Here is a 25,610-nt window from a genome sequence, read left to right as displayed (position 1 = left end):
CGCTAAAACGGCGATAATGGGCTTGATGATATGTTTTATGGAATTCCAATTGAAGCCCATGTTAGATGTGAAGGACATCTAACATGGGCTTCAATTGGAATTCCATAGAGAATATTATCAAGCCCATTATCGCCGTTTTAGCGGCAGTTTTCTGCCGCTAAAGCGGTGATAATTTTATCGTCTGGCTTGTTAATATGCCCCTAATTTCTTTAATGTTCTTTCCTTATTTCAGCGCAGATTGCTTTAACTTTAGCAGCCGAGCTGCTTTATTTAATTATTTGCAGCACGGTCCGCATCAGTTCAGTGTAGCACATGCATTTTGCAATGCAACAGGTCCTGCATTTAGGCAAGTTTGAGCTATTGGCATTGTAAATGACAATGCCTTTTATTTATGTGTTGGTTTTTGAAACATAAATAAAACGCATTGTCATTTCCAATGCCAATAGCTTAAACTTGCGTAAATGTGAGACCTATTGCATTGCAAATGCTTGTTACCATTAGTTATGTATCACTTTAGTAGCTCTTTTACCTGCTTAGCTGTCTGTTGGTTTAGACCTGTGGAACAATCAATTCTCCTTTGATATACATTTTTTGTGACTTGTTTCTTATGCCAGGCTGGTCTCTCCTTTATTTCAAGGTCTAATCGTGTCAGTATGGACTTGTTATCACTTCCAGATTGTTATCCTGGTGACAAACTCTTTTACCCAATGAAAGTTAAAAGAGGAAATATTGCGTAATCTATCGGAGATCCCTCTTTCATTGTAAAATGTCTCCTTCGCTGGCTGGTCTTTCCATGAACTCCCATTTATTATTGCGAAGGTGAAATCTTTCAGGATATTCCGTATCATTTTCCAACTCCTAGCCCCTTTTGATTTTTCTTTTATCGATAATAGAATTATCTGGAGGGGGGTTCCCCGACTACTTTCCACTGCTTAATTAGTCAACTCTTTTCCTTTATCTGCACTTTTTGAGTTAAAATCCCCCACCAGCAAAATTATACTTCTGGGGTATTTGCTCTCTATATCCTGCAGTGGGGCTCTCTCGTTCATCTCTAGATGTCCTCCTGTATTGTGGGGTGCAGGTAAACATTGACCACAATTAGTCACTCTGTCCTCTTTATACTCTTATGAGCTCCTATTGCCCTGGATCCCATGAATGCGATAACCATGAAAACCGCAAGGGGCATATTATCAAGGGTCTTAACTCCGCTTTTTTGGCTTAAAAAGCCAAAAAAGAGGAGATAATGTTTTCGCCCTATTTACAAGGCAGTGCTAACATGCATTAGCGCATGTTAGCAGCCTTTTTACCTACACCTCGCTTTGCATCTCTAATGAGATGCAAAGTGGGCGTTTCCCACTGACACAACAAGGGAATCAAGGAGATACAGCACTACTCCCTATCAACAAGCTGGCAATACCTATGTTAGAATCTGCACTAACCGCGGAGAACGCCGGTAGCTAACGTCTGCTAAAAAGCAGACTTAGCTATACATATTATGGGAGGTGGATTCTAACGCTGAATCCACATCTCCCTATTAGCAAGGTTTGCCTTATCTCTTCAGTTGTATCGCCGGATTTCCAGCGATGTGCGCGGATTTCACCGCTATCGCCGGATTTAATATCGTCGTGGAGATATGTGTTGTAAATAACGCAATATCTCGGCGAATAAATCCGGCGATAGCCGGAGTTATGCTAATCCGCGCTAAACCCGCCCAGTGATGTTTATCGCTATTCTTTGTTGATATGCCCCCATGTTCTCTATGCATTCTCTCAGTCTTGATATTTACCTTTACGTTAATCAGAGTGGCTATTCCTTTTTCTTCTTGCATTGTTTATAATCCTGAAATGACACATTATCAGTTTCTTACATTTCTTGCAGGGCAACCACTAAACTTTTTTTTCCATTTTACATTTTATTTAGAAACTTCCCATTCCATTTTAGCCGTGCAGTATTCCAGAAGACTATCATTAGATAATTATCATCAGGTATAGATGGGTTTTGCTACTGTTTCTTCAAGGAAAATCATCATGGCTATCCAGTTCCAATCATGTTGCACTCCTTCAGATCCGGTTATTTGAATTTGACTTGAATATATCATTCTTTCATTCCCTAAGTTATTTATAAATAGTCTCTCCTTCATTTTACTTTGAGTTGCTTTTCTTAGTATACTGTGTTTTTGTTCCTGATCTTGCATTTGGACTACTTTGCTGGTTACATCCAATATTACCCCAATCTAGCCAAGAGCCATTTCTTCAATCCATACCTTTGTGTATGTTTTCATACACATCATATCCTAGACATCTTAATTCATCGATAGCTGACAGGCCTAAATCAACAATTATCCTTCAGTGGAATATTATTGTTGCTGGACCAAGTTGAATCTCTCTTGTCCTACCAATTTTCGGAAGTAGAACTACTTTGACTAGTTTTGGCATAGCATAGAAGCTTGTTAATATTCTTGAGCAGTTAAGATAATGATAATTTTCCTCGTCACCGAAGATATCGACCACTTGCTGCTCAGGAGAGTCTTTTTACTTTGTTATAGGTACCAAGGTAGTAACTTCTCTTTCATTGTTCTGCTTCTGCTCATACTCCCCAAGACCAGCTCTTCCATTATGTTCACTACTTGCACGTTGTTCTCTGGGCTCTTTGCTGTGGTCCTGTCAATGGCTCTCTGTTTTATCTCTTCTATGCCACCGCCCCCCTGTTGTCAAGCTAATACTTCTCTCTGCACTTCACCTTTAGTTATTTTGCTGTCATTTAATTCCTGTAGCGTATTTGGCTTTCCATCATTTATTACCTTTTGTGCTTCCATGATGAGTGGCCGGAAGGTGAAGCTTTCTATAAGACTTCTTCTTAATTCTTCTTATTTTTCTTTGTCTTATGTAGGTCTTTTAGCTGTGTCTTGTTTTTAAAAATAATTAATACTTCTTTTACTTCTACTCCGATGCCCTTTTTCTCAAGATATTCATCTGGGGTATAACTTTGGGGCATATTATCAAGGATGGCGTTAAAATTATCGCTGCTTTAGTGGCAGGAAACTGCCGCTAAAAGCAGCGATAATGGGCTTGATAATATGCCGCAGAGAATTCCAATGGAAGCCCATTTTCTGGTGTGAACATGGGCTTGTATTGGAATTCTCTGCGGCATATTATCAAGCCCATTATCGCCGCTTTAGCGGCAGTTTCCTGCCGCTAAAACTGCGATAATTTTAACGCCATCCTTGAAAATATGCCCCTTTGACATCCTGTACAACCTGTCTTTTCTCCATTTTCGACGAGTTATTAACCATATTAGGGGCATATTATCAAGCCAGGCGATAAAATTATCGCCGCTTTAGCAGGCAGAAAACTGCCGCTAAAACGGCGATAATGGGCTTGATAATATGCTCTATGGAATTCCAATTTAAGCCCATGTTAAATGTGAAGGACGTCTAACATGGGCTTCAATTGGAATTCCATAGAGCATATTATCAAGCCCATTATCGCCGTTTTAGCGGCAGTTTGCTGTCGCTAAAGCGGCGATAATTTTATCGCCTTGCTTGATAATATGCCCCTCCATCTCCGCAATCACAGGGCTTGTGTCCTGCATGATTGGTGCTCTCTTGAGGTTTACACTCACTGCCCCAATGTTGGCCTGTACACTTTTGTCTGAGAGCTCTTTCCTCAAGAAGAACAGCTAATAGTAACCTATCCATTGTTACTGTTGCCATTTCTCCTTTTTCTTCTCCAATACTATGTCCATTATTCAATCTGATATTATGCTATAGGCCCAGGCTCTCACTTGGGTTCAGTTTGACCGGGTGCGTCAAAATTGCTGGCAAAATGTCAATATTTATCTCTGTGGTTCAAACCACCTTAGCTAATAATAATTATAGCATGGCTTCCAAGAGTATTGCTAGAGAAAGGTCCGACCTTGGATTAATTTTTCCCCTGTTTCTAATGCACTGTGTGCCACCCCTGTTGCAGCTTCCTTTTTCGCTATGTTACTCAGACTGTCACATAGTATTACACTCCCGTCCTCAAGAGAACTATCCAGCATGTGTGGAGTATATTCTAGGTTGAATGCATGAAGCACTGCCCTCCGTATTCCTAAGAAAGGTTGTTCCTTTTGAGAGAGCTAGATGTTCTTTGAGACACCCCAAAATCTATCTTCTCTGAAGGCAAATCTGAAGGCAAATCAATAGAGCGGCATTTCCGCCGCATTGCCCACCCGTGTTTTATCTTCTGTATATACATCCAAGAGGGATTTATACCTCGGACTATAAACCACAAAGGTGCTCTTGGGTTTTCCCCATTGGCTTTTATATCCAGTGCCCTGAGGCTTTTTCTGTTTTCATCTTCTCTTCTGACTTTGTACTTGGCTCATCTTTGTTAACTATCGCCACACCATTTAAGACCCATCCATCTTTGGGGCATATCAACAAGGCGGCGATAATTTGTTATCGCCGCTTTAGCGTAGAAAAAGCGGCGATATTTCCATCGCCTAATCAACAAGGCGACGCTAACAGTTTTCCGGCGATAGCGACCGGATTTTTATCGCCTTCCAAGCCAGCGATAAATATCGCTAATGATATGCAAGGTAGGCGTTCCTGACTGAAATTTCACAAAAAAAGTCGCTAACACAGCTGCTCCATATTAACAAGGTTATCTCCAAAACGCTTAGCTACAAAAAAATGCACGCTAACTCCCGCTAACTCCAGTTCCTAACACCTGATAAAAACCTGACTCAAACTGGAGATAAGTGGGTGTATATAAGGGAGAGTTGGGCCGAGCCTCCCAGAACAGCCACTGAAGCCATGGAGATAGTCATCCTGCAGCTCGGACTCCCACCAGTGCTGCAGCAGCAACTACAACAACCACCGCCACCGCCACTGCCACCACCACCAGGACCACCACCACCCATGCAGCGACGAAGAAGACAGCGCTCACTGCGCAGACGTGTATACCTCACAGATTTAAGGTCAAAGGAAGTCATAGCCCACTACAGGCTCAAAAGGACATACATCAAGCACATCCTGACCCTCATTGCCCACAGGCTGACGCCACCAACACAGCGGACAACCAATATCCCTGCCGCAGACAAAACTGCTCGCTTTGCTGCACTTCTTGGCCTCTAGGACATTCCAACCAACAACAGCCAGAGTCGGTGGAGTATCACAGGCATCCTTCTCAACTTTCCTCCCCACTGTCTTGGATGCCATACACAGCCTGATACCGCAGCACCTACACTTCCCCAACACTGTGCAGGAGCAGATTGCCATCAAGCAAGGATTCCATGCCATTGCTGGCATACCACAGGTGATCGGTGCAATTGACTGCACACATGTACCATTTGTGCCCCCTGCAGACAGCGAACACATCTACCGCAACAGGAAGCACACCCATTCAATGAATGTGCAGGCAATAGTGGACCACCGCGGACTGTTCACAAATGTCGTTGCCAAATTTCCAGGGAGTGTGCATGATGCATCCATCTTCAGACAAAGCATCATAAACCAGCGCTTCCAGGATGGCACATATGGAAATGCATTCCTCGTCGGTAAGTACCAACTGAACACACCACATGCACAAAAAACACTATCATGTTGACCCATCTAGAGGGAGAATGTAAATACATTGCCTAGGTCCTGAAGGGGGGGGGGGGCACAAAATGGATGGGCACAAGTTGATGTATTGTGTACGAGGATGAGGTATACAGGCTCCACTGTGTAGAGCATGGCTACTCACAGTATGGCACACGTGCTGCCAGCGGCCTGGCAAGACTGTCTTGTTTGGCCGTGTCCGTTGCCGACATTGTACCTGTGTGCCATGTCTGCAGATTTCACAAGACTGCCACCAAACACTGCCGCAACAGCGCAGACTCTGAGATACTACGCCCCACGGGGCTGTGCGAGTCCAGCAATAGACAGAGTGGATTTGCATGTGAACCAAGAGATGAAACACAACAAAAATTAGTTAACAAGTAAATGCACCATGAAATTCCTGTGATGTACTGGGGTGTGGCTGTGTGTGTGCCCAGGAAGCTGTCCCAGGCCAGGCTGCCAGGGGGGGAGGTGACAGAAGGTGACAGAGGGAGAGAGAGGCAAAGAGACACAGGGAGGGCGACCGAGAGAGGGAGACCGAGGGAGGGAGACCGAGGGAGGGAGAGACAGAGCAAGGGAGGGAGAGACAGAGTGGGGGAGGGAGACAGAGAGAGGGAGGCAGAGAGAGAGAGTGAGAGAGAGAGATGTGTGTATGCCAGTTCTGGTGGCTCAGTGACCAAGGGTGTGCGCACAAGGCGCCTGTGTCCAACCACATGGCAGTTCCCTTACTCACTAGCCCTGCCCACTTCCCCACTGACCCCGCACCCACCTGTGTGCCACAGGGACACAAACCACACAGCAAAATTGGGACCAGAGAGAAAGTATGTGAGTACCCATGGTGTAGAATAACCCACAGTACATGGCTATCCATGTACCTTATAAAAGTCATCTGGACTGGTATACCAGTACGGTGTGTGGTCGCATGGTTGATGAAGATGATCACGTTGCAGTACTTTTTCACGGTGACCTATAAGGGTGAGCCAACATTTCACAAGTACTCACACATGTACAATCAGTGTGTCAAGTCTGCAGTCTGTTGTGACCAAGGTTGTAACAAAGCACTTTGATTGTAGGAAGTGCAGAGTGGAGAAAATGTGCATGCATAGGCCGGAACTTGTGTCATTAAACCACCATACTGCACCATTGCTGTTGACTGCAGTGTTGTTGGATGCTGCTGATGATGGTGTTTAGTAGCATTTCCTCTCTCACTCTGCCACAAATATTTCACAGCCTCAACCCTGTCATATGGTGTGTCATGTGGTTGCCTGATCAGTAAGTGGATGTGTATTTGGCCGCCACTTGTGTGTAGTAATTGACCTGTCAAAGGCTAATCCATTACAAATGCAAAGAAGTGTGCAAAGGTGAGCCATGCCATGTGTATCAGCGTGGGGAAGTGTGTGGACCGTCTGATCTTGTTGAATAAACCACATAGTGAGAATGAGTGTGAGATGTTGTGTCATGTGAATCTAATGCTCTGCTAGTGACAGATGACGCAGGCCAGTAAGTTCACGTGGTGTCACAAGTCAGTGTTGATGGTGTGTGCCAACCTTCACTGTCCCCATTGGGCCCTGCAGGTGAGGTGGCTGTGGTCTGTTACTCCATATTACCTTGGGACATACAATTGCGTGGCTTGTGTGGTGTCACAGGTCTGCCATCAACATGAGATGCATGTCTGAATGTCAGCTGTGCCATGTGTGGCTGAAGTCATCTGAACATTCACATGGCGGTGACTGCAACAAGTGTGGATCAGTGCTATGGCTAGATGTTAGGAGAGCCAGACTGCCTGTCGGTGTCATTGGTTATTCTGCAGGCATCATTCCCATTTTGGACACTTGTAGTGACACATATGCAACCGTGCAGCAAACATCTGCAAAAAGTATGGTTGGAGAATCAACACTGAGACAATGTACTCAGCATTGATGCCGCTAAATAGCCAGAAGCAACACATGTCCAACCTAAGTCAAAATATAGCAAAAAGAACAATAGAAAAATATGTCAACACTGCCAACATAATATGCCTAATGAATCATGTACACATCTCCCTATTCCATCCCATAGGTGATCAAGGATATGCTCTCTGCCCGTGGATGATGACACCAATTAGAATCCCCACCACCCAGGCACAGAGGCAGTACAATGCTGCACATCGACGCACACGTGGGATTGTGGAGTGAACATTTGGCGTGCTCAAGTCACGTTTCCGGTGCCTGGACATTACAGGTGGCAAACTGCTGTACAGCCCAGAAATGGTCAACAAGATAATAATAGCATGTTGTGTATTGCATAACATTTTTGTCCGCACAAATGCTCCCTGGATCGAAGTGCCTGCAGCACCGGCCGATGACCAAGATGATGAAGAAGATCAACGAGGTGGCCCACACAACACTGCCAATGCTGATGGAATTGGCCGAAGGGACGGGATAATAAACAATTATCTCCCTTGAGCACATCACATTGTGACTGACAAAAAGCAATACATGTATATGGAAATTTGCCTCAAGAAGTGTTTGTGACAATAAACAAACTCAACACACATACCCTGTCTGCAAGTCATTTTCCTGCATCAGTATATCACAATGAAATGTTACCATTGTACAATAATTGCAAGTAAGAGTCCAAAATGACAATCCTGTGGTGTATGTTCCTGCATCACAGAGACTCAACAGGGTGTCAATCGTGCACAACTTGACTTTACAAGGAGTTAAATCTGGCACAGAATTCCTCAATGCTTGTGTCAAAACGCATGCAAACCATGATTCACAGGGTGTACTCATCATTACAAAAGCAAATTTCATGTGTTTGTAAGTGCAAAATAATGAATTTCATGGGCAATTTGTTGTTAAAGTTTCAGAACAAATCTGAAAATTGTGCATGGAATGTCGATCAAATCTGAGAATTGGGTGTTGAATGGTGCCAAGCATGAAAATATATCTCTGCATGCATCCAAGACATTGAAAGAGCCACCAGCAGAGCTCACATGCACACCATCTCTGGACACCTTCTGGAAGACCGTGTAGACCGGTCTCTACTTTCAAAAAAGCAGCACATTGGCAGTATGAGCCAACAGACAAGATGAACTATCTGACCATCTCCCTGCACCCCGTGGTGGACAAAGTCACTGAGAGACACATAAACACCCAGATGACTGGCTACATTGAAGAGAACTCCATCATGGACCACTCCCAGTTTTGTTTGTGTATCAAGCACAGCACCAATAACTTACACCATGCTGACAATGCGTAAATAGCAGTACAAAAGGGGGTGCCACTTGACCTGTGTCACATTGTGGACAACACATCCTACTATACCTCTATGCAGCCACAAACACCCTCTCACCTACCACACACCACATGCCAGACACCACCAGAAGGGGATACAAGGAAAAGGCCCCTCCTGGAGTACAACATGGAGCGTCACTAACACACACGTTTTGCTAAATGCACATGTCCCCACTCACTGCCATTGCTAGACAGCACGGGGTAAGCATATCATACCACACAGAAAACACACAGCACATCCTCCCCCTCAAGAAAAACGCTGAAGACACAAAAGCCAGCTCCCAGGAATGAATGTCCGAACTAGCAGATTGGATGACACACCTCGGAATAAAGATCAACTGTGAGAAGACTGACCTCCTCATCTCCGCTCCATCCACATCCGCATGGGACAAACACCGGTGGATGACAGCCCGTGTGAGCCCGCCATCACTGACAGACCATGCACGCAAGTTTGCCAACATCCCAAGTACAACATCATCCTGCCCAGCAAGATCTACTCCATTGCATGCTCCAGCTGCCTACAGACCCAACCTAATCCATCACAACGTATATTCCCAGGAAGTATAGTAATTGGCCAAAAGGCACCCATCCACAGCAGGCTGGACTACTGCAACAAAGTCTACGCAGGGAGACACAAAATGCCACTACGCAAGTTATAACACAGCATGAAAGCGGCAGACACACCTGTCTTCAGAAACACACATCCCAAACACAAGAGGCAACACACACAGAACATCCAATGTAGCAACAAGGAGAAAGTAAGCCGCCAACTACTCACACAGACATTCCAATCACTACACATCTTCAGCCACAAAGACATCCATGACAGAGTCAACCTCAACATCCCCAAGAGGAACAGCTGCTCTGACAACCTTGCCCTTGCAGACTCCACCGTGATCGGCAAATCACAAGGCAGAGGGAGAGCTGCCCCTTACGCCACAAGCAAAGCCATGGATGATATGAAAGTCAAAATCACCCAATCTCACACCCAGCATGCTAACATGCGGAACTACAAGACATGTCTATTTGGATGACTTGGAGCTGCACTCCTACTCCCCCACAGTGCTTTTGGAGCTGCATGTGTGAGTAGGGCACATCATGCCCACCCTTATTGTCGGGTCAATATGCACACATACCCACACCTACAGACCACCACAGGGGAGTAGTACCCTTACAATTCACATCACTTGTTGTAATAAATGTCTGTGAAATCACACAAAGATGTGGGGATGAGTAATGTCACATGCCATTTTTGGTGTTGACTGTCTTTGAACATAAAAGGTAGTCTGTGTATACCCCTGAGGAAGGTACCCTCCCCAAATACTTGAGCAGGCCAAACAACGCTGTAACAATGTCAACAGACAACAACTACTTCACAAGAGTCCACCTACCAACAAAGATTCCATAACAGTGGTATCCAAATATTCGACTTCTAGCTTCAAATTCAGGCAGATCATTAAAAGACATTGGGAAATACTGCAAATTGAACAGGATTTTAATAATATTTTCAATTCCGATCCCATATTCGCTTACACCAGGAGCAAAAATCTTGGAGAACTCATCAAATACAAAGAAACTACAATCATAGTTCACAAAGGGACAGTACCCTGTTGGAATGGTAGCCATTGTAGCAATGTAATCAAGGGGACAACCATCAGTCACCCTATGAAAGGAAACAATATCAAGGTCAGAGCTACAGCAACATGCGACAGTGCAAACCTTATTTACATGATCAAATGCCCGTGCGGGAAGGTTTACATTGGACAAACTGAACGCAAGATTAAGATACGACTTAACGAGCACAAGTCCAACATTCGCACCAAACAGTTGAAATCGACAGTGGCACAGCATTTCCTGGAAGCAGGCCACAGCATCAGTCAATTACGCTATTGCATATTAGAGACAGTTCCCAGACTAGAGGGTCGGGATAATCATAATGAACTCCTCAAAAGAGAGAATTACTGGATATCCCTTCTGTGTAGCATGAAGCCAAATGGTCTCAATGACCGTATAGAATTTAATTGTTACCTTTAAAGTTACAACAGCGCTAATATTTGATCATTAGCTTCCTTGGCCCTGCCTATAGCCTTTACCATGTGGTTTAATGCAATTTTTCACCATGATATTTAATGTTTCATTCATCGTGTAATGTGTCATTTATCTTTCCTTCAATCAGATATTTTCCTTGTTATTATTTACTGTTACCATCTCCTTGCTGGAACAGATATCACCCACTACACACGTTCTGTCTACACCACTATAGTTAATTTAACTCTCCGTTTTCATTTTGATTACCAGTGCGCTTTTATTTTTATTTTTATCACCATTCGACCCTTATCACCTTTCATCACCTTCCTCACCGTTTATGGAATAGCTAACTTTATTAGCACCAACAACCGACACTTTTATCACAACGTTGCCCCGGTTGCTTAGCAACCCTAGTTCATTTAATACACTTCCGGGTTACTTGCTCAGGTTTCTCTTCCGGAGCACACTACGCGAGAATCATCACGCTTAACTCGGTAAGAACATCACTGTTCGATTCTAAAAGCATGTTTTTTAGCCGCGACGCATATTGGATTGCATGAAGCACTATAGCACACATTTAAAATTCATTTGTCTTATTCTAACTAATATCGAAAACACACGTGTTTACTAGCACGTTTTATTATAACACACCCTGAGCCAGCTTCATTGATCCCCATTCTGTATTCACTCAACAGTGCACTTAGCTAACCTTCACGGACCTTCCTGATATTACGGACAACTGCATAATAGAAAGTCGGCTCACTGCGAAACACGTCGGATTAATGCTGTCACCACGCATAGTACTTTATGATAATGCTCACAAATACCGATAGTTTTTAAACACTTTGTATTCCGTAACATCACAGTTATTGCATATAACCACGTACCTGTCCAGAATCATTTATTGAGTGCTACGCTTTTTGTTTACATTATAGAAACGTTTCCCCTGATGAAGGCATGTTATGTTAATGCCGAAATGCATTGGGACTCCGCATTGGAATAATGCTAAAAGAAAACTTTAAAGAAAATTGTGTGTGAATAAAACACCATGAAACATCAACCTATGTAGAACCTTTGATTACTTTATTGAAACCCAATTGAGGGGCATTGGAGCCCGGGTGACTCCACTCAGTTGAGTGGCGCAACCGACTTTTTGTATTACATTACGCTCTTTGGTCAGAGAGCGATTCCCCGAGGACCCGACAACTACACAAACATTTGAACTTTCAAATAGCAGTGCGTCCAGCTAAATACCCCCAAGTAGATAAATACATACACATAAGGGTATTAGCGGGGGAATAACACTGTATAATCATTTCCATGTAGTAATTATAATTTTGTGTTTTCTTCGCTTAAGTTGACCATAGTGGCCTGCTGTAAAATGGCTACCACCCGCAGCCTGCATTCGAGTAGATGAAAATATGAAAAGAGGCTTTGCGCTGACTGCGACCCTGTCCTCTGATTGAACTGAAAAGCCATGAACATGACGACAAATCTGGGAGTGATGCCAGATGCCCATGAAACGTGAAGAATTGATACAACTCTAAATCCGACCTGATGAACTTATAATGGTCCCATGAATGAGATACATTTTATCCTAAAGAGACATCCGTAGAAGTAACGAATTAGTTATGGACTTCTAATTTCTATTCAGAATTTGAAACTATCAATACATGAGAAAATTCATCGTTGTAACCTAATGTACCAAGACAACATAATTTCTGCCATTCGACTGTTTTGAAAGATATGTTTGCAACATTTGGAATGTAAATTTTGGTATAAATATTAGTAGACTAGAGAGGTCTAGCGCCACTTCTTCCTGAACCAATGATCAGAGGTCCCGATGCTGACGGAGAGGACGGTGACTCTACATGACGGCTAGAGAACTTTAACTATTTGCTGAGGACCAGTTCTGACTTAGAAAACGACTTTTAGCCAGAATAGGTAAATATGGAGAAAATGATTTTGCATTTAATTGGCTTTTCTTACAATTTTAGATAAACAATATTCCGTTTGAATTACTGTGTCGGGTGGTTATTTTATTGTCATGTTTATTGAATATATAGTGTGTTAAGTTGTTTCACCAAATCTATAGCAACTAGTTGATGCCATTGACCTCAGGGTACATGCAGATTGGTTAGGTAGAGAAAAGTGTTTCCCCTTATACATAGCACGGATAGAGTGGTAGGATGAATGTTGGTGTTATGGGCCCCACCAGCGTGTGATGTGTGTGTGCGCGTGTGACTGTGAAATCACTCCGTCCGTGGAAGTAGAGGGGATTCGGAAGATCCGATCTGCACCAGTTTCTTGGTAGCAGAATGATGGTTAACTATTGTCTTGATCTGGTGAATTTTGCGTGTATATAAGCTTATTGATTATTGATTGATATTGATATATGTACTAACACTGTATGTTGAAGTCGTATTGAGTTTTATGTAGTGTGAATGGCTTCTGGGATGTAGGAAGTCGGTGACAGTTCCGTAGTAGGGCAGAGGGAGCGCTGCTCTCGGAAGAGGCGGGATTGTTGGCCCTGTATGTAGACAGGGGAAAAACGTGTGACAATTGAAGTTGCGCGTCGCATTGTCTGGGTTCGATGAGGTAGCATCGCCGTGTGTTGCCATTAGAAATGTATTTTCTGTGTGAGAGAAGTGTATATGATAGCGAAGGGTATCTGTGAAGTTCCGGTCTTAGGTATCAGGGATCCTTATGGCATTCCGATAACGCTTATCACTAGAAAGGTAATAGGTATTCTCTGAGCTCGTTAGAAGGACAGAGTAGAGGTAAGCGCTGCTTTGTTAACGTGTGATATAATTCTGTAGTAGGACAGACTGTTCGCTGTTCTCGGGAAAGACAGAATTCTGTGTGAATGTACTACATTTTCTGGTGTGAAAGTGCGTGAATGAGAAGGCATTCTGGTTAATTGTGACATTCTTAGGAGCATTCCGGAGAAAACAGTTAATTGGTGCTTGTTAGAAGGGTAGAGGGTGAGGGATGTGCTACTTTATCAACGGAAGTAACGATTCCGTAGTAGGGCAGAGGTAAGCGCTGCTCTCGGGAAAGGCGGAATTCTCGTGGGAAAGGTCTTTTGCTGTTCTGTGGTTAGCGAAGCAGACAATGGAGATGTTTGTATGTTGTAACTAACAGACTCGTAGAAGTTGAAACAAAGTCTACCGAGTAGTTTTGTAAAGGAGGGGTAGACGAGAGACAGGAGACAGGAGCAGGAGCTGCTGCAGCGACTGCTGACGTCAGGAAGACCACGCTGTGATTGGACAGTGGGCTAGAACGGTGGCAGCACGGTGATTGGTGTGCTAGTGTACACCGCGCAAGGATTGGGAGACATACAGGGTGACGTAGACGCTCCAGGATTGGTGCGTTGGTGTGAGTCGCGCTGGGATCCGTGGACTGAGTCAGTGATGTAGACGCTCAAGGATTGGTGCGTTAGTGTGAGTCGCGCTGCAATTGGACTGGAGATCGTACAGTTGTAGAAAAGACTAAAGGGTTGCGGAAAACAAGAAAATGTATTACCACGCTGAGGAAAAGAAAAAGAAATCCTTGTTTAATAAGGTTAAAACCTGGTTTGACAAGGATAAGGATATTGTGACTAGGGAAGGACAGTTACTTCCTCAGATAAGAACCCCTGCATCCTTCATGGTTGCGAAATATGGGTATCATACCTGTATTTGGTTAGACAACTGGGCAAAGTACACCAAAGAGGATGGAGTTTTAGCTTTTCCAGAACATGGCTCATTTAATCTGGCCATATTAAGAAACTTACGGGAGAGGATGATGAGTCTAGAGCCTCGGCCTAGGCCGACGCAGTTTGAGGCATTAACTGAATGGGAAGATGAAATGCATGAGCGAGAAAAGCAGAGGAGTGGAGGAAACTACAGGTATATGTTCGGGCGAAAGTATGATCGCGAAACTCATCATGACCGGATGAGAAGATGGCGAGATGCCAGTATGACTGAGGGATTATATCCTGTAAGAACTGCAGAACAGACAGAAGGGAAAAAGTGTACAGAGAAAGAACATAATGTAGAAACAAGGAGGTATGGGGAGAATGAGTCCGATGACGATGTCTTAGATGACATGTTCTACAAAAGACCGCCCCCGTATAGACGAGAGCCAGAGGTAGGAACATCAGTTACCCCAATGAGAGACACCCTGCGGATTAGAAAGACAGAAGTCATGACCCCTGAGTTGAAAAGCAGTAGTTCTCTTGCAGAGAGAGAGAGAGAAAGGGAACATGAAATTGAGGATGAAAAGACCAGAGAACTAGCAAGAACCACATTTGAATTGACAGAGAAAATCAGAGAACTGACTAAAAATCTTGAAGCAGTTACGGTGCCTGTAACAATAGGTCCGGTTATGCCTGTTTTTGATAAGCAGAGGATTGGTGAAGGTGGTTTAACAGTTCCATATGTAGGCAACAGATTGGTTGTTCCTCCAGAACAGACAGAAATGAGATCAGGAGAAAATCAGTGGAGATCAGGAGAAAATCAGTGGAGACATACCATATGTGGAGGAGAGTTGAATGTGCAGACTAACTCGGGTTTGAATTCTGGTTGTGTGGAAGGGAACAAAATGACTGGAGGATCGATCTTAGAACCACAAAGAGTGACAGAACCAGTGGGTGCGGAAAAATCTACGGGGATAACTGCTGAAGATTTGAATGATTGGCTGAAAGTTTTACAGAGGAAAGAAAAGGAATCCCAGGGAATTGATGTAGCTAGACTACGTATGGAAATGGAGGAGCTGATTGTAGGAACAATTCCTACAGAAACGCTGAAAAATTATCAGGAGGGGGAAAAACTATTTCTGTGCAAAAGCATCACATGGAGAGCAAAGAACATACATGACAGGTTGAAAGAAATAGCCAGTGAAATGGGAATCGACATGGACAAGGTAAAAGCTTTACAAAAGCCTTACCGAGTGGATTTTACAGATAAGGTCATTGAGAATCTGAATAATGCAGGCCGAACAGGGCAGATTAAGGAGATGATTGCTTTGCTGCGAAAATGGGGAGATGTGGAGAGATGGAAAGATAGATGGTATAGAAAACGAGAAGATGCAGCAGACAGAACTTACTCAACATTCCCTATGAAAGAAAAGGAGAAAGCAGTGACAGCTTATCCCATGAGGGAGATTCCAGGAGGAGGGTACGTACATGTCCCATGGACCAGACAAGATATTTTGTCATTTACAAATGATTTCCCTCGACTAAGAGAGAAGCCCGTCGAGTGGTATAATTTGTGAAGTTGTCAAAAGTGCTGTGGATTGACCTGAATAGTCTGTTTGATATAATTGTACCAGCAGACTTGTGGGCAGAATGTAAGATAGTCATAGACTGTCCCACTAAAGAATACCCGAGAGATCCAAAGACAGGAGCTCCAGACCCGGAGGTCATGAAAAAGTATGAGCAGGTTATGGCTTTCCTGAAAAATAAGGTACCCCCCAAGGAAACAGACTGGGTTAAGATAGATCGAACACATCAAGAAGTGAAAGAATCAGTCCATGCTTACTATGAAAGACTAATACTAGCTTTCAAACAATTCAGTGGAGATGAACATCTGGGTGACAAGGATCTGAGCCATTTTGTATATAGATTTGTGTATGGCTTGCGACCTGAAATCAGTGAAATGATAAGGCAGCATACCGTAGACTGGCAGAGCAAAAAGATTGATGAGATCCTGAGACATGCAAAATACTTCAGTGATGAGATTGAGGCAAAGCAAAGGAAACTGAAAGAAAAGGCAATGTGGGCACAGGTGAAAGTTGCAGAAAGACAGGAAGCTCAGTTGGTTGAACAAGCAAATAACCCAGGAAATAAACCCAGATTTGGCCCAGGAAAAGGGAAAGGCAATATTGAGGAAGCAAAGAAAAGGTTTCCCTGCCACAACTGTGGAAAATTAGGGCACTGGAAATCCGAGTGTAAGAATCCACCGTCTACTAACGATGACAATCCATTATTGAATTCACAGGTGCAGAGTGAGGGGTGTGGTCAGCAGCAACAGCAGAAGGCTGTTAAGCAGCAGAATCAGGTGCCAAAACCGCCCTTGCCACAAAGCAGAGGATCCCAGAAGTACAGCCAGGATTCGGGGTTCTACGATGAAGAACAGGTAAACAAGCCAAAACGTGCAAGCACTGTATCACAATATTGGCTAAGGAATGAGGGAAGTTATTCTGAGGGAGACTTCTGACGGTGCCGAAGAGAGGAGGAAGAGTGCGTACTTGGCGCAACTCTAGAAATAGACCAGGCAGGACCTTTTGTAGATGGAAAAATCAATGGTGAAAGTGTTACTTTTCTAGTTGACACAGGAGCTACGAGATCAACTGTCAGGTCAGCTGATATAAAGAATCTTCCTTTCTCGGATGAAGCAATCCAAGTAGTTGGTGTGTCTAACACACAGATCAAAACTCATCTTACTGAACCAGTAAGGGTTAGAATAGGGAAATTCTCAGACATGCACCGATTCGTGGTGTGTGACACCAGTCCTGTGAACTTGTTAGGCAGGGATTTGCTGTGCAAGATGAATTGCACTATTTTCTGTACCCCAGATGGAATAACCTTTGAGACACCAGATGAGGATGTCCTATACAGAATGACCCTAGATAACAGGGAAAGTGAGGCTATGGGAACGTACGCTGTGTTTAATCCGGATGGATTACCCCCAGAATTAAAACAGACAGTAAAAGCAGCAGTTTGGGATTTTACTGGAGAAGATGTGGGCCTGATGAGAAATGTAGATCCAGTAAAAATTACTGTAAAAGATGGAGTAGTTTACCCAAACATCCCACAATAGAGACTGACACCTGAAATAATTGAAGGAATAACACCCATAATTGAGAAAATGATCCAGCAGGGGGTGTTAAGGGAAATATTGAGCAGTCCATGTAATTCACCTATAATGGGACTGAAGAAACCCAATGGGAAGTTCAGAATAGTACAGGATTTGAGAAAAATTAACAAGATTGTTGTGTCATGCTGTCCCATTGTGCCAAATCCATCAGTGATTTTGTATCAAATTCCCCATGATGCAGAATGGTACACAGTAATTGATCTGTGCCATGCTTTCTTTTCAATCCCGTTGCATCATGACAGCCAGCCGATTTTTGCATTTAGATTTTGAGAGCGAATTTTGGCATGGTGCCGAATTCCACAGGGGTATACAGAGAGCCCTTCGATATTTAATCAATTGCTGAAGAAATCTCTGGAGAGTTTAACAATGCCTGAAAATTCAGTTTTGGTCCAGTATATTGATGATCTGCTTGTGGCATCGAAAACACGTGAAGCTTGTGAAGTAGACACCATTGCTTTACTGAATCACTTGGCAGATGGAGGATTAAAAGTATCTCCAGCCAAATTGCAATTCTGCAAAAGAGAAGTCCAGTATCTGGGACATAATATTGAGAAAGGCCTTAGGAAAGTGACCATTGACAGGATTAAAATCATCAGAGGGATGAGAGCCCCAATGACACAAAGAGAAGTAAGAATGTTCCTGGGAATGGTTGGTTATTGTCGTCAGTGGATAAGTAACTTTTCCTTGATTGCCAAGCCACTGATTAAATTGACAAAAAGTGAGGTGAAAGACCCATTGGAATTAAACCCAGAAGAAATGGCAGCATTTAAAGAATTAAAGACCAGGCTATGTGAAGCTCCTGCCCTAGGAATGCTAGATTACGAAAAAGAATTTGAGCTGTACTGTAGTGAGAGGAATGGATGTGCACTTTCAGTGTTAATCCAGAAACATGGACGTCTGAGGAGGCCAATTGCGTACTTCTCATCAACACTTGACCCAGTAGCTGTGGGTTTACCAGGTTGCCTGAAAGCAGTAGCTGCTACATGCAGAAGTCTGGAACAAAGTGAGGGAATTATAATGGGATATCCTGTACGGGTATTCGTACCTCATGATGTGGCAATCCTTTTAACAAAGAGCCGGACACAGTTCATGTCTCATAGTCGGCTGACTAAATATGAGAAAGTCATTCTTGGTGCAACAAATGTGAGCCTTGAGAGATGTGTGAATGTGAATCCAGCAACGCTGTTGCCAGATGCTGAAAGTGTGGGAGTAAGAGATGATGTTGATCATGATTGCCTGGATGTGCTTGATTACTGTACAAAACCAAGACCAGACATAAGAGATCTGCCACTGCCTGAGAGTGATCATGTGTTGTTTGTGGATGGATCTTGTCTGAGAACGGATGAAGGAATACTGAGTGCCGCATATGCTGTGTGTACAGTTTCAGGAGTTGTGGAAGCATCACCGTTGAAAGGAGTTAAATCCGCTCAAGTGGCAGAATTGGTGGCATTAACAAAGGCTTGCAAGATTGGAAGGAATGTGAGAGTGACTGTAATGACTGACAGCCAGTATGGCTTCGGAGTTGTCCATGATTTTGGCCAGTTATGGCTACAAAGAGGTTTCCTGACCTCAAGTGGAACTCCCATAAAGAATGCTGAAGTGGTTGGAAAATTGCTTGAGGCGATACAGCTGCCTAAAGAACTAGCCGTTGTAAAATGTGCTGCTCATGGTCAAGGTGATGATTTCGTCACCCTTGGGAACAAATTTGCCAATGACATAGCACAGTATTGTGCCAGGAATAATCACTCCATTAACCGGAGTAAGGAAAGGGGAATGTCTTTTTGTTCCTTAATGTTTACTAATGTGGTGGGAACATGGGAGGAAGTGAAGCAGTTGCAGGATGAGGCAGGAGATGAGGAAATGAAAGATTGGGTGAAAGCAGGTTGTGCACCAAGGGAAAAAGACCACGTGTGGGTCTATAGGGATGGAAGACCAGTCATGCCCAACAGCATGTTGTCAACAATGGCACGGATGTATCATGGCCAGGGACACCTGGGGAGGGATGCTATGATAAGGGCCTTTAAGCAAACCTGGTACAATGCAAAATTCAGGCTGATAGCAGAGAGTCTCTGTCAGAGATGCCTGATATGTCAGCAATTCAATCCTGGAAAGAGAACAGTGGGGAGCCTAGGTACAATAGGCAGGGAGGGAGGACCCTTCACAAGAATGCAGATAGACTTCATCGAAATGCCCCAAGTCAATAGATTAAGGTATGTCCTGGTGGTAGTCTGTTTGTTCTCCAGGTGGGTGGAGGCATTTCCAACAAGAAGAAATGATGGGGTAACAGTGGCCAAGCTACTGTTAAGAGAATTCATCCCAAGGTATGGGTTCCCAGTGACCATTGAATCAGACAGAGGAGGACACTTTTATAATGAAATCATGGGTTTCATCTGTGAAGCATTAAGTGTACAGCAGAAGCTACATTGTGCTTACCGACCAGAGGCTTCTGGTGTGGTTGAACAAATGAATGGTACTATCAAAAATAGAATTGGCAAAATGTGCCTAGCCACAGGAATGAAATGGCCTGATGTCTTGCCTCTAGTCCTGATGACAATTAGGTCTACTCCAAACAGAACAACAGGTTTGAGTCCACATGAAATTATCATGGGACGTGCTATGAGACATGCGTTTGTACTAGTCAACAAGCTGATGACTATAACTGATGACATGATTTTGGATTACTGTAAAGGCCTGGCTGACGCAGTTCATTCTGTGTTTCACCAGGTTGGAGAAGACACCACCACACTTGAAAAGAAACCAGCCCATGATCTGAGCCCAGGGGACTGGGTAAGAATAAAGGTCCACAGAAGAAGAAATTGCCTGGTTCCAAGGTGGGGAAGGCCAAGACAAGTCGTTCTGACCACAACGACTGCTGTGAAGTGTGCTGGAGTGAAAAATTGGATACATGCAAGTCACACACTGAGAGTTCCAAATCCAAGTGATGGCACTGGAAAAGAATACTTTGAAGAATCAGATTCCAGTGATGATGCAGACAGTGAGGCAGTGAAAAGAAAAAAGAATCCTGAAAGGGGGGAAAGTGAGTCAAGAGAAACTTTTGTCCCACCAGAAGGAGTTCTGAAAAGGACATTGCAAACTTCAGAGACGAGTCCAGATTCTGAAGAAGTGCCTGAAGTCCCAACTAACAGTGACAAACACAAAAAGAAAGAAAGAAAAGAAAAGAACATTCCAACAGAAGTGACACCTGAATCAAATGAGAAAATTGGACAAGTTCCACCAGAGATAATTCTTGAAGAAGAAGGGACAGAAAAAGAAAGAGAGGGACAGATTGCGGAAAAACCCCGAGGAGGTGTAGGGAACATCGACAACAAGCTAGGTGAAGGGACAAGTAGACAGCAAGAAGATTGCATGTCGGAGACCCGAGGAGGGACAGAAGTAGGGAAATCTCAATTGGTGGAAACAGAGACTGTTGGAGAAAAGGAAGTTGTTGGAGAAGGGAAAATTGTTGATGAACAAGAGGCAACTGAGACAGAATCTGATGAAAGTGAAAATGAGATACATGGAGGACGAGTTCTGAGAAAGAGAACTTGGATTGGAGAGAGAAACAATAAAGAGGGAAAACAAAAGAGAAATGCTAAAGGAGATCTTTGGCCCAACAAGATAAAGAGACTGAGATATCGACTGACACGAGTTAACTCTTCGAAAGCTGAACAGGTGAACGAAGTGTCAAGTCAAAACCAAACGAAAGAAGAGGAAACAAAGATATCTGAAGGAACTAAAAGAATCAGAAAACCAAACCAGAAGTATAAGTCACCAGAATGGACGTATGTGGCACTGTCTGAACAAGGTGAAGAAGCAGACAGTCAAGGAAGTCCAGAGGAGGCTTTACTGAAAGTGGTTGAAGAAGAAGAAGCAGTTGGAATCCTGAGAGTTATCTTGTCCGACATTGGAGAAGAGACGGATGTTCAGGACCTAATACAGTTTGATGATGATGAGGAAAAAGTGAAGAGCGATGAAAATCCAAATTGAGTGAATCCAAAGAAGTCACTTGAAGAAGAGAGTGAAGAAGTAAATTAAGAACTAATAGATTGTAATAATCTGGTGGGTACTTGCTGCCCTAAGAAGTTCGGTAGTGGAGTAGACGAGGCTAAGTCAAAAGACACGGTCAAATTAACAAGATGGCTAACACTGAGAATAATCAAAGTAGATGTACCTTCATGAAAAGATGGTGCAAGATGTGCTGCTGCTGTACAGGATTATTAATGCTGCTTTGGAGCGTGCTTGCTCTACTGATCTCTTTTAGAGTAACCATAGACACTTTAGAAGGACATACTGAGAACAGGACTAACATAGGGAAGAGTTCACAAAAGATAGTTCCAACTAGAACTAGCAATGAATATATACATAAGGATAGGTCTAGTAATGATTTTTCTAGCAATGTGTTTTCAAAATTATTGTACGAATATGTAAGGACAATGGATGTAAGGGATTGCTACGTCTGTATGCAATTACCTGCCTCTGTTTCAGAAGGGGTGACTTATCATCACCTTCCGGCTACGTATGGAATTTCATGTAGTGTGTTGATTAGTATATTTTATCAATTAGGGAAATTAGATTATAACATGTCTAATGTAGATAATATTCTTGGGCAACTGCCTATGAATAAAGAACTGAATCCTGCAAAAGAAGCTAACACTTTAGGTGAGATTTTTATAGAAACTAGAGAATTAACATTAGAATATGTTTTTAGAAATAATTTAACCTGCAGTTTAACGGAGGAAGAGAAAACTTTCCTAGACATGGTTGAGAGAAGAAGGTTGAGCATGCACAAGAAAGCAGAAGGGCATAAAATGAGTGAAACAGTGTGGGATATTGAGAAAGAAAAAGAGTTGAAAAATGGAGCCAGTCCAACTATGGCTATAGATGCACCACAGAAAGGCAAATTATGCATTACCAGGAAGAGATCCCAGTATGATTATTATTTCATAGGGACTAGTGAGTGCCATGATACATACTTTATTGCAACAGGATGGGGATTTAGAGGAGGAGAAGATCCAGTTTTTCCGGGAGTGTATTATATTTGTGGGAACAAGGCTTATTACAGGTTGCCTGACCATTGGTTTGGCACATGTTATGTTGGCCTGGTCTTTCCAAAGATTTTTCACATGGATAGAGTAGAAAATGCTGAACATACTAATCCATTAACACGCTATAGAAGAGAAACATGGACAGAAATTGTAGGAGATATTTTTGGAGCTTTAATACCAGCAGTGGGAATTTCATTGAATGCATATGGCATTCGGAAGCTGTCAACAGTGGTGGATCGCTTGTCAACAAGCACCGCTGGAGGCTTTCTTTTGGTAAATACTGAAATGGTTGCTTTACGCGCTATGGCGATGCAAAATCAACTTGCCCTTGACATTCTTTTGGCAAAAGAGGGTGGAGTCTGTGGAATGCTGAAAGTTCAACATTGTTGCACTTACATTCCTGACGAAAGCAAAGATCTAAAGGTCTATATCAAAAATATTACTGATTTGCACGAAGAATTAGTACCACTGGAAGCTGAAAGTATCTGGACTAAAATGGCTAATAAGATGATTGCTATTAAGAATTTTGTAGCTAAAATAGGTAGTACCATATTTGGTAAGGTATTGTTTCCATTAACGTGTGTAATTGTTACATTATTAATTCTTAGATTAGGGTGTATGTGTTGTAGATATAGAAGAAATAAAAAGAAAATAACACGAGAAAATATTAAAAAGAGACAAAAGAAACCAGAAAGAGATCCACAAGAAATAAAATTAGAAGAATTAAGAGAAAGTATGTATATAGAAACTAAAAGAGAAGATGATAAGGAAACAAGCGTTTAAAAATGAACAAGAAGACATTTTGTATTTCTTCAAAAGGGGAAATTAAATTGATTTTTGGGTTTTGATTTTTGTGGTGATAAGATATCACCAAAGGGGGGATTGCTGGAGCAGGGTTTTTACTTTAAAACCAAATACCTGTTTCATTTTCGTATGACATTATTAAAAGTACTACTGATTAATTAGTAATTACTAAAGATTTGTCGAGTCTTGTCTAACCAACCTCATTAACAGAAGAATTACACGTGGGAATGCTATTGCATGGCTAAAATAATAAGTGAACTAAGTTGGTGAGCGAATTGACAGTATAGATGTTGCTTATGTGATGTTATTGTGTTTTGCGCTTTTAATTAATATGCATTAATGGCTTTTGATGTCGCAAATGGCTAGATAAATACATACACATAAGGGTATTAGCAGGGGAATAACACTGTATAATCATTTCCATGTAGTAATTATAATTTTGTGTTATCTTCGCTTAAGTTGACCATTGTGGCCTGCTGTAAAATGGCTACCACCCGCAGCCTGCATTCGAGTAGATGAAAATATGAAAAGAGGCTTTGCGCTGACTGCGACCCTGTCCTGATTGAACTGAAAAGCCATGAACATGACGACAAATCTGGGAGTGATGCCAGATGCCCCTGAAACGTGAAGAATTGATACAACTCTAAATCCGACCTGATGAACTTCTAATGGTCCCATGAATGAGATACATTTTATCCTAAAGAGACATCCGTAGAAGTAACGAATTAGTTATGGACTTCTAATTTCTATTCAGAATTTGAAACTATCAATACATGAGAAAATTCATCGTTGTAACCTAATGTACCAAGACGACATAATTTCCGCCATTCGACTGTTTTGAAAGATATGTTTGCAACATTTGGAATGTAAATTTTGGTATAAATATTAGTAGACTAGAGAGGTCTAGCGCCACTTCTTCCCGAACCAATGATCAGAGGTCCCGATGCTGACGGAGAGGACGGTGACTCTACATGACGGCTAGAGAACTTTAACTATTTGCTGAGGACCAGTTCTGACTTAGAAAACGACTTTTAGCCAGAATAGGTAAATATGGAGAAAATGATTTTGCATTTAATTGGCTTTTCTTACAATTTTAGATAAACAATATTCTGTTTGAATTACTGTGTCGGGTGGTTATTTTATTGTCATGTTTATTGAATATATAGTGTGTTAAGTTGTTTCACCAAATCTATAGCAACTAGTTGATGCCATTGACCTCAGGGTACATGCAGATTGGTTAGCTAGAGAAAAGTGTTTCCCCTTATACATAGCACGGATAGAGTGGTAGGATGAATGTTGGTGTTATGGGCCCCACCAGCGTGTGATGTGTGTGTGCGCGTGTGACTGTGAAATCACTCCGTCCATGGAAGTAGAGGGGATTCGGAAGCTCCGATCTGCACCACAACTACATGTCTGGTATAACGGCCAGCCAGATTGCTGCTGTCAGGGCTGCAGGATGACTGGTACACTTGTGCACTTACTCAGGCATTGCCAAAAATAGAAGATATATATTGTGGTGAGTCCTTCGATAACATAGAGACAGGGTGCGACATAGCAATGCCCGGCGCAACAGAGTACACTCTCCTTGGCCTCTCACAGCCAAAGGCCTTCTCAATGACATCCCTCAGGGCTAGGCAAATAGTCACAGCTTTGCTGGCAGACAGGCCGGTGATCCTATCACAGTTGGGGGAAATGGCATATCCAGGGCTCATGTTCTGGTTACAATGTCTAACTAACCTATTAGCTCTTGAGCGCCTGTCTTGGTCTGCCGAGGGAAGACTGAGAAAGTTTGTCCATTCCGTTTTTGCCCTTTGTTACTTAATTGTCGAGAGATATGAAGGAAGTCACATGCCCAAAGTACTTGCAGGTGTGACGCATAACAACGATGGGGCAATCATCCACTGTCGGTCACACAGTGGAGTGACGAGAGTGCCCCCTTTCACACATATTGTGTATGCTTACTCTCCTCTAGGTAGGCTGAAACTATTAGGGAAGGTGGGGTTGTGTGAGG

General features: G+C 42.9%; 1 protein-coding gene across 2 annotated transcripts in view; it reads left to right on the top strand.

Annotated features, from left to right (window-relative positions):
* LOC146871779 (uncharacterized) overlaps positions 1-24,663 on the top strand; it is a 490,516-nt gene extending 465,853 nt beyond the window's left edge. Inside the window, exons 2-3 of one of the 2 annotated variants that reach the window (XM_085651407.1) lie at positions 16,872-17,009; positions 24,059-24,663. In XM_085651407.1, the coding sequence (XP_085507533.1) occupies positions 16,872-17,009; positions 24,059-24,118 (198 nt within the window). In that variant the 3' untranslated portion in view covers positions 24,119-24,663. Of the gene's footprint in view, positions 1-7,642; positions 8,118-16,871; positions 17,010-24,058 lie in introns of those variants that run through there. The other variant, XM_085651396.1, reaches the window with a different exon arrangement.
* The last annotated feature ends 947 nt before the right edge of the window (positions 24,664-25,610 follow it).

Source organism: Triturus cristatus, chromosome 1_1 (assembly GCF_964204655.1).
Source record: "Triturus cristatus chromosome 1_1, aTriCri1.1, whole genome shotgun sequence".
In the NCBI taxonomy this organism is placed as follows: Eukaryota; Metazoa; Chordata; class Amphibia; order Caudata; family Salamandridae; genus Triturus; species Triturus cristatus.
This window is presented reverse-complemented; position numbering and strand designations above follow the sequence as displayed.